The 9938-nt window shown below is 49.2% G+C and overlaps 1 protein-coding gene across 1 annotated transcript; it reads right to left on the reverse strand.

Moving 5' to 3' along the window:
• Positions 1-6296: 6296 nt before the first annotated feature.
• PRLHR (prolactin releasing hormone receptor) lies at positions 6297-9673 on the reverse strand. Its single transcript, XM_054522950.2, has one exon. The coding sequence runs from the start codon at positions 9277-9279 to the stop codon at positions 8167-8169; it is 1113 nt and encodes a 370-aa protein (XP_054378925.1). The 5' UTR covers positions 9280-9673; the 3' UTR covers positions 6297-8166.
• Between the last annotated feature and the right edge of the window lie 265 nt (positions 9674-9938).

Below are 9938 nucleotides of genomic sequence, written 5' to 3' on the forward strand. Positions count from 1 at the left end.
CCACTACTCTCTTCATTACATAAAATCCCAGGCATTGGCCGGGGGTGGTGGCTCATGCCTGTAATCCCAGCACTTTGGGGGGCCAAGGTGGATGGATCATTTGAGGTCAGGAGTTCGAGACCAGCCTGGCCAACATAGTGAAACTCTGTCTCTACTAAAAATACAAAAATTAGCCAGGCATAGTGGTGGACAACTGTAATCCCAGCTACTTGGGAGGCTGAGGCAGGACAATCACTTGAACCCAGGAGGCAGAGGTTGCAGTGAGCCAAGATCGTGCCATTGCACTCCAGCCTGGGAGACAGAGTGAGATTCTGTCTCATAAAAAAAAAAAAGAAAAAAAAGAAAATCCCAGGCATCCTTCAAAGTCCAGCTCAAATGTCACCTCCTGCATGAAGGCTTTTCTGACTGCCAGGGTCATATGTGAACAGCCCCACCATTGAATTCACATGGCATTTGTTTATGGTTTATGTATCACTTTTCTGACACTTAGTACAGAAGTCAACTGGCCCCATTTCTCCACCCCAAGCTGACCTCATCCTTCCATCCTAGGCTATCCCAATCTCTCCACCCCAGGCTGGCCCCATCCCTCTACCACAGGCTGGCCTCATCCCTCCACCCCAGGCTGGCCCCATATCTCCATCCTATTCTGGCCCATCCCTTCACCCCAGGCTGGCCTCATCCCTCCACTCCAGGCTGGCTCCATCCCTCCATCCCAGGCTGGCTCCATCCCTCCACCCCAGGCTGGCCCCTTCCCTCCACCCCAGGCTGGCCCCGTCCCTCCACCCCAGGCTGGCCCCTTCCCTCCACCCCAGGCTGGCCCCGTCCCTCCACCCCAGGCTGGCCCCTTCCCTCCACCCCAGGCTGGCCCCGTCCCTCCACCCCAGGCTGGCCCCATCCCTCCACCCCAGGCTGGCCCCGTCCCTCCACCCCAGGCTGGCTCCATCCCTCCATTCTAGGCTGGCTCCATTCCTCCACCCCAGGTTGGCCCATCCCACAATCCCAGGCTGGCCCCATCCCTCCATCCTAGGCTGACCCATCCCTCCACCCCAGGCTGGCCCCATCCGTCCACCCCAGGCTGGCTCAACCTTCTATCCTAGGCTGGCCCCATCCCTCTACCTAAGGCTACTGCTCCTCTGGAGAGAGTCTCCTTTAAATGACTCCACCCTTGGGAGTTTCAGCAACTCCTCCCTGCCCTCTGGTCTCTGGATTGAGAGATGACAGCTCCTCTGCTTGTAGTAGCTACTGGTTCCTGCACCATACTTCATATTTCCCTACCCTTCACCTTCACCTTTGTTGACAAAACTTCAACAGTATTAAGGGTCCTGCTGAAATGCTTGCCTGTGGGCAAATAAAGTGAAGGATTTGACTCTTCATGGACCTGCACCCATGTGGATTCATGGCTAGAAGAGGGACCCTACCACGCTCCTGACTCCTGGGAAAATCCTACCCTGGGTTGGCAGAGTCTCATAGACACCAGTTGCTGTCTGCCAGAGAACAGCTGGTGGGCCTGCCCCAGCCCTGGTGGGGTGCTGTGCAGGATCTGGAAGCAGCTAAGGGGAAGGAGTACCACCCCCTCACCCAGATGGTTTTGGTCTCTGGGAGGGCTTCAAGGAGGACCTCGCCCTCCAGGGACAGAGGGACAGCTTTTCAGTGGCTGTGATTAGACTTTGACTCCTCTGCATTTCCTGCAGGACTTAAGGCACCTTCTAAGTTCAGATTTGTCTCTTCTAACCCACACCACTCACTGGCTGAAAAATGATTGAATAGTGGTCCACCCAGGCATGGATTCCTCTTCAGCCAGAATGAGTATGACCCAACATAGAAGTCTTCTTTGATATAATTTTAAGAGGAGGGATGTGGAAGTCAGTTACACAACAACGATGTAGTTTAATCGCATTTTGGTAAAATACAAACTGTGAATATGTTTGTGAATGCTCCTGGAAGGGCCTAGGAAGGAAAAGCACAAACTGTTAACTCACTCAGGGAAGACAGGTGGGAAATATTCACTTATTACTTAAAGAAAAAAAAGTTGATTTTTGTAATTTAAAAAAAAATCTACAGCTGTCTTTGCTATTCAGCAGGCAGCTTTAGATCAACAAATTGCCTGGGGCAATGGACCAACAGGTGGGTTTGGCTTTTCTTCTGGGCTGCGCTGGTTTCACCAGCTGACCCCTCCTCTTCCGAAAACGTAAAGTGTGAATTCACCACGTTGCAGGAACCTCAGCTTTCAGTGCGTGTGGACCTAGCTGGGGGCTGTGGGGGCTGCACATCCTGGAAAAGCAAAGGCAACTGCTGCTCCAGGAGCCCCACTGGGAGAGCCCTGTGGGGCGACTACATCTTGACCTGCAAATTTCCTTCCCTCTTTGCCCCTAGTCCCGACCATTTCCACTAGCAAGGAGTTCGAAGGATGTAGACTCCTTGAGTCCCCATCACGCGAAACAGGTGGTTTGTGCTGCTTCGAACTTGGAGGTGATGTGCAGAAAACAATGACCGAGGTGACGCAATAATGCCAGAGCTGGATGGGGAGCCCAGCACCTGCCAAGCAGCCCCGTGCCCAGCCACCCACCAGGGTGATTGTGGTCTAGGCTAGGGAGGAAAGCCCAGTGCCTGACTGCTAACCGAGAGCTCAAACCTGGAGTCTTAATTTTTTCCAGGTCAAAAGGGTGTTTTCATTGCTTGGCAATAACTGTGGGGGCAAGGAGGGGTTTTACAGTATAGCTTTCCATTTTTCACTGGATGTCATTTCAGAAGGAGGAGATGGGTCCTGAGACCAGGGGATTTAGTCATCAGCAAGTTAAGGAGAGGATATTGTGAGAGCTGAGGGAGGGAGATAGGCAGAGAATGCTTAAAAGCAGAGACTGTTTCTCCTTTGCTTTTTTTGACTCAGTTTCTTTACTCCAGCACCAAACATAAAAACGAAACACATTTGACCTTTCATTGTTAGGCTCCTCTGGAGAGCTCTCTGTGAGACTTATCAGGTTGAGAGCCCTGTGGAGAGTCTATGCAAACTCCTGTTATCCACCTGAGCCTGGAGTTTGACTGCAAAATGACCAATTGTGTGAACTCCAAGACCCCACAGTGTGTGGGAAATACAACAAACTGCAGCCTTCTAGGAGCTTAGTGCAGACTGCCTTCTGCAGTGGAATTAGCCAGGGGTTCTCGCCATCATCTTTCACTTTGTAGTGATTGACCAGGAGATGGATGCTTGAATCCCACCAGTTCCCCTTCACTGAGGCAGAAGGGGCTTAGAGAGGAGATACAGATAATATGAAAAAGTAGCAGAAAAAGGCATGAGAAATAAAGAGTGGAAAAGGAGAGGAATTGTGTTAAGAGCAAAGAAAAACAATTCAAAAACCTGTGAGAAGTGTACATGCCCAGTTTTCAAAATAAGGCTTTCTGTTTCCAAAGACTGGAAAATGTACAGTCTTAACAATCAAGATTGCAACTCTCATCCATCCAAATATTTTACATTTCCCACATCTGTATACTATTTTACTTTGTAGGATAAATGGGTCGCTGAAAAGGTATACATATGTCCATTTTTCGGTGGTATTTTAGGTGTACTGAAAAATCTTTTTTATGACTCCATCATGAACATTTTAGAAACCTCGTGATTTTGCTTATAGACCCACATGTGGGATGTTGTTAGACCTTCCCAAATTATGTGTGAGAAATGGGTGATAAAATGCTAACATTTAAATAACTCTCCGATATATGATGGTATAGAAATTAGGCATGAACTTCTCTACTCTCATTTTGATGGACCCGTGGATTTAGGCATATGCAGTCTTGGGGAGTAGAGAGCTTGGTGCCATATATTTAAATGCTGGCGTTACTGAGGGTGGGGGCAGGGGGTCACAGAAGTCCCAAAATGAACAGTTCATTTCTGGAATAAGGTGGAGTTGACAAATCTAGGTTGAGTAGCATGTTTTCCTTGACATGATTTATCCTTGCTTTGACTCTGGCTATCCTGAGGTTGTGTAGTTGCCCCATGTGTATAACTGGCTTGGTTTATTGATCCTGTGAAGACTGTGCAACTGATTTAGTATTTATTGAGCTCCCACAACATGCCAAACACAGTATAAACCCCAGCATGTAGAGCTTCACATGTGATTCAGCAACACGTGCATTTTACACACATAGCAAAGACATCAACGCATGGAAGTAAATCAATCAAGAACCTGCCTTGGGAAACAAAGGTGCTCCTGACCTCTCGTCTGTGAGGGACAGGCCCTGTGTTCACTCCCAGATCTAGCCACACTCTTGAGGTTAGTTTTGTGCCTTGCATTTGAAAGACTAATAGATGTTCAGGAATGCAAACCACAGGACAGAGGTCGTGGGTGAGCCTACCTGAGAAAATAAACCTGGAATTTAGCTATCCCAGTAAAACAGCAGATTGAAAATTCACAAGGACAAAAAATCAGATGGTTATAGGGACTGGAATATCCTTACCTTAGCATCTCTCACAATTGCTATTTCCATGTAGCTGTTGGAGCATACATTGAAACACTCTTCTGCCAGTTTAGTGAGATAAATCTATTGACTGGCTGCCAAAAGTGAGACCTGGTGACAAAGCTTGCAAAGAGGATTACAGAACCTCCCATCAGCCTTGAGAAGGGCTGCTGCCAAGTACCAAGTTGGCTCAGTTCCCAGCTTGATTGCCTGTATTACTCCTTGCAGGAAGAGGACTATGTATACATCTTAGATGCTTGATATTAACCAAAATGAATTATTAAATAAAATTTTCTACCTACAATCCTATACAGTTCTCTCTGGGACTCACCTCTGATTTTTTTGAAATTCGGTTTGATTTATAAACTAGTCCACAACAGATATCAGATGTTGTAAGAATTAATTGCTGTTCAGTTGCTGATTTTCATAATATGTAAAGATGTTTATAAGCACAATCTAATTCTCCAACCTCTTTAAGCTCTTTATAAAGTCCACGTAAGTGTTTCAAACTTAAGTTGTAGGCATGACAGAAACCAGTGGCAACTTTTCTAGTAATTAATGGAGATGCTTGTTTTTCATAGTTGATATAAACTTAAGCTAATCAGGGAGCACTTTTTCTAACACCCTGACAACCAGGATTTAAAATAATTCATGGTATGTAAATTTGTTTTTTTTGTTGTTGTTTTTTGTTGTTTTTGTTTTTTTGAGACTAGATTTTGCTCTGTCACTGAGACTGGAGTGCAGTGGTGTAATGACAGCTCATGGCAGCCCAGTGATCCTCCCAGGCTCAAGTGATCCTCCTGCCTTGGTGTCCCAAGTAGCTGGGACCACAGGTGTGCACCACCACGTCTGGCTATTTTTTGTAGAGATGGAGTTTTGCCATATTTCCCAGGCTGGTCTTGAACTCCTGGGCTCAAGCAATTCTCCCCCTTCGGCCTCCCAAAATTTTGGAATTATAGGTATGAGCCATGGTACCTGGCCATGGTATGTAACTTTATAATACAATTGACCTAAAGTTGAATGATGATATTCCTTCTGAATTGATTGGACTGATACATAAGAAATATGTAAGTAAACTGTTGAACGAATCCGTATATATTATGATTTCAATAATTTGCCTTTTTGTGATTGAGCAGGTATTGCCTGAAGACTAAAAGAGTATTCTCTAAGTATGACATGTAACACTGTCAAGTTCAACTCCAAATTATTAACACCTTTGGCAGGTGCGACTAAAGCTTCATTTGGATGTTTCTGAGATTCATTAGAAAGAGGATTCCTGCCCTTACCCCCCCAACCCGAGATGGAGTCTTGCTCTGTCACCCATGTTGGAGTACAGTGGCACAATCTCAGCTCACTGCAACCTCTGCCTCCCCGGGTTCAAACAATTCTCCTGTCTCAGCCTCCCGAGTAGCTGGGATTACAGGCGTGCACCACCATGCCCAGCTAATTTTTGTATTTTTAGTAGAGACAGAGTTTCAACATGTTGGCCAGGCTGGTCTCAAACTCCTGACCTCGTGATCTGCCTGCCTTGGTCCCCAAAAGTGCTGGGATTACAGGTGTGAGCCATCATGCCCGGCCCTAGAAAGGATAATTCTTAAGGTGTTTAATCTTGGTTGCACATTAAAATCCCCTGAAGTGCTTTGGAAAATGCTAGTGTCCAGGCACCATCTCATATCAATTAGACTCTTGGGAGGAGGGCCCAGACATCAATTAAAAAAAAAAAAAAGTTCCCCAGGTGATTCTAGGAGCAGCCAGGGTTGAGAACCAGTGATTCAAACCTTCCAACAAAGAGCCAACGATGAATCAGATCCCTCCCCAAATAATCCCTCTCCTTCCCCTCTACCATCTATACTCTCCACACATGACCATCAAAGGAACTCTCTGAGGAAATGAGAAATGTCTGGCCCTGAGCCTCCCAAGTAATATAGCTGCTGGAAGCACAGGAGCCAGTCCTCAGGATGCCTGGGAGATGAGCTCATCTGGGGCAGGGGTGGGTTGCACTATTAGCACACAGGTTCTTTGTTCTCCAATCCACAGATGAAGCTCAAGTTCATTTAGCACCATTGCCAGAGGTAACCTCCATACCCATCTTTGCCTGCCTTTTCCTTTCTCCCAAGCCAGCCTTTCCTACCCTTTACTGTGTGCAAACAGCCTAGCCCTGTAACTACTAAAGCTTCCTATGCTAACCAGCCCAACCGTGATCACTCCTACTCTGACCATGGTTGTTGACATTAATGTAATAGGATTAAACCCTTGTCATTCCCATATCATCCCTCTTTCCTTTCCTTTTAGGGCACATTTTAATGAATGAATGAGCTTATTTCTGAATAAGAGAAGCAGGAGGAGGTGAAACAATGATTATTGTGTTCAGTGAGCTGGGAAAGTAGTTGAACCTTACAGATGGTGACTGAGTTACTGGGAACACAGAGGCTGATCTGACAGCTGGATATTATGTATCATTTCCCAAGACTCCTGCCCTCATTGCCCAAGTTGCTCTTCCAACAGTGTGGAGACCTTTGTCCCAAGGCACTTGTCCTCATTTACAGAACTCACAGGAGGTTAAGGTGATGATTATCAGCCTGGTATCATGCTCCACAGTCTTCACCTGTTCCCTTAACCCTGGCGGTAATCAGTGTTTGATCTACACATCATGTGGGTGGTAGCTTATTCTTCTGTTCTGTCCTTAAGTAAACTTCTGCTGGTCCTTGATTTCTGGGTTGATCATGTTCCAAGAATCACTACAGAGCAGGTGCTGAGCAGTCAGATGACAGCTGTTGATCTGTTGCAAGTGAGCAATTAGAGACTGCAAGAGAATGCCACGCTACACAGTTTACATTGAGTATTCAGAAAACCAAATATTTGAGTGCCCACTTTGTGGCAAACACTGAATGTGTACCCACACATACACACACATACACAAACACACATACACAGAGGATGTCTGTCCTTAGGTACAATTAAATGACCTCTTAAGTGAATTGGACATTTTCCTCTTTATTTATCTATCTCTTCATTGACTAATTCGTCTCATCATTTTTAAATAGTAGTTGGGGAGGAAAGGGGAGAACCAGCAGCAAGACCTTTCTAAAGGGAGCTTGTAGGTGTTTTTGTACTATGAACTCAAGTGGTTTTAAAACAAAAACCCTTTTGGCATATAAAGGTCTTATTCAGGAAATGCTGAAATCCTAGATGTACATTTTTAATACATATTTACCTGAAATTCTAGGAATGCAAGGATTCAAATGGACTAAGCAATATCAGGGTCCTCTCAGCTGGGTCGTTTTTCTAAAGGCAAACTGAAAATCTTTACCAAGCCCAACGCATTCCTTTTAAATCCCATTCATATTGTTCATTTCACCAACGAGCAGGAGGAGGGGACGCCAGGAAGGCAATGATGGTTCTGAAATACTTTTCTGAACGTGGAGAAAAAGTTTTGTTGGTCCTTCAAGGGCATAAAGAAGAAATAATAAATCCTCTTCCCTCTCTCTGGCTCCCCCAAACAAAGAGCAAGACTCTCACCAAAGCCCACTTAACATTTTACAAAGACACAAGAACAAGACAGACAGCCGGACAAGAGGGCTGGGCTGGAAATGTTGCCCTATGTTGGCTTAGCTCGCTCTGGTGCTGAGAATAAGCTCTGCAGGTTGACCTCGAGTGGTGTCCTCGGAGGCCGATTGAAGTGGAGCTCCTTGACCAAGGCCTGGCTAAGTGGCGTCAGATGACCACACTGACGGTCATATTCTGGCCATGGGGGGCGATCTTGCGGGGCCAAGCGACCAACAGTTTGCGCAGCTCCTCGCGGAAGCTGTCGTGCAGCCAGGCGTAGATGAAGGGGTTGTAGCAGGCCGAGCTCATGGCGAGCCAGTGGCAGAGCAGCTGCACCAGCCCAAAGGCGTAAGGGTCGATGCCGTGCGGATCCAGGTCCCGCAGCAGGTTGAAGACGTGCAGTGGCAGCCAGCAGACGGCGAACACCACCACGACCACCACCAGCAAGCAGAAGGTGCGCCGGCGCCGCGCGCGGTCCCAGTCGGCCTGGCTCTGGGTCACGCAGCCGGGCACCACGCGGTTGCGGAGCTTCACTGACACCCGGACATAAGACAGGAGGATGACCAGCAGAGGGAGCAGGTAGGTGACCAGCAGCAGCCCCCAGGCGTAGAGCTGGCGCTGGCGCTCCTGGGAGCCCCAGAACTCCTCGCAGAGGCGCACGTCGTGCGGCTTGAGCTCTACGTGATAGGTGTGCACGGCGGCGGGCAGCGCCAGCACCGCGGACAGCGCCCAGATGGCCAGCACCGCGTAGGCGCTGAGGCGCAGCGAGATGCGCCGCCGCAGCGGGTGCACCAGCACGACGTAGCGGTCCACTGCGATGGTGGTGAGCGTGAACACCGACACATAGACGGTGACCGGCTGCAGGAAGAAGACCAGGTGGCACAGGCCGCCGCCGAACACCCAGCCGCGTGGCTCGAAGGCATAGGCCAGCGTGAGGGGCACGCAGGCGGTGCACATGAGCACGTCGGACAAGGCCAGGTTGCCGATGAGGAAGTTCGTCACGTTGTGCAGCCGGCGCACCCGTGCGATCACCAGCACCAACAGGCAGTTGCCCACCAGCCCCACGACCACCACGACGCTGTAGAGCAGCACGATCAGCCCCTTCAGCTGATGCACCAGCTGCAGGCTCTGGAAGGGCGTGACGGCTGGAGCGTCCGCGCCAGCCACCGACCCGTTGCCCGCCGAGGCCTCTGCGCTCTGGTTGGCGGGAGTTGTGACCGCCGGGGGCAGCCCAGAAAATAAGTCAGAAACCCTGGGGCCCCGAGTGGGCGATGAGGCCATGGCCACCTGTTCAAAGGTAATCAAAGTCCATCACTTCCCTTCCCATTCTCCATCCGACCTCCTACACCAGCCGCGCCCCTCCCCCATCGCCTGAGTCCTCCCTTGGGAATAACCGGCCACAGAACAACAGCAAAAGTAACAAAAAGGGCTGTCCTCTCACCTCTGTAAAATAAACCTAAGCACGGTTAGGACACACGCCTTATTTAAACGCTTCCGCCTCTATTTATGGTCCTCGCAGTCCACGCAGGCAGACTCAAGAGAGCGATCCTACCTGGGAGTGGGGTTTGGAGGGCGGGAAAGCGCTCGCGGGAAGAAGGGACAGAATTTCTGCTGGCCCCCGGCAGTCCTCTGCCCACGGTCTCGCTTCTCCGCGGGAGCTGAACGGATCAAAATGTTGCCAGTGGGCTAGCAGCTTCTGAGAGGGACTGGGAGTGCCTCCCCTCAGCTCCGCCCCCGACTCCAGCTCCCATGTATGGAAAATGGGGGTGGAGCGCGCTCTGCCATGCTCGGTGCTTAGAGAACTAGTGAAGAGGACAGTGCGGGGAGGATGGAATCCGAAACGGGAGGAGGGGCCGGGAAACCTGGCCAGAGTAGCGAAGAGGACGAATCTCTACTGCAGGAGCTTGCAAGGCCCCTGGAGGGTCACGCTCCGGAGAAGC

This window comes from Pongo abelii, chromosome 8, assembly GCF_028885655.2.
Source record: "Pongo abelii isolate AG06213 chromosome 8, NHGRI_mPonAbe1-v2.0_pri, whole genome shotgun sequence".
NCBI lineage: Eukaryota > Metazoa > Chordata > Mammalia > Primates > Hominidae > Pongo > Pongo abelii.

Excerpts from the sequence above, each read along its gene's own strand:
- PRLHR (XM_054522950.2), bottom strand. The coding sequence starts at position 9,279 with ATGGCCTCATCGCCCACTCGGGGCCCCAGGGTTTCTGACTTATTTTCT.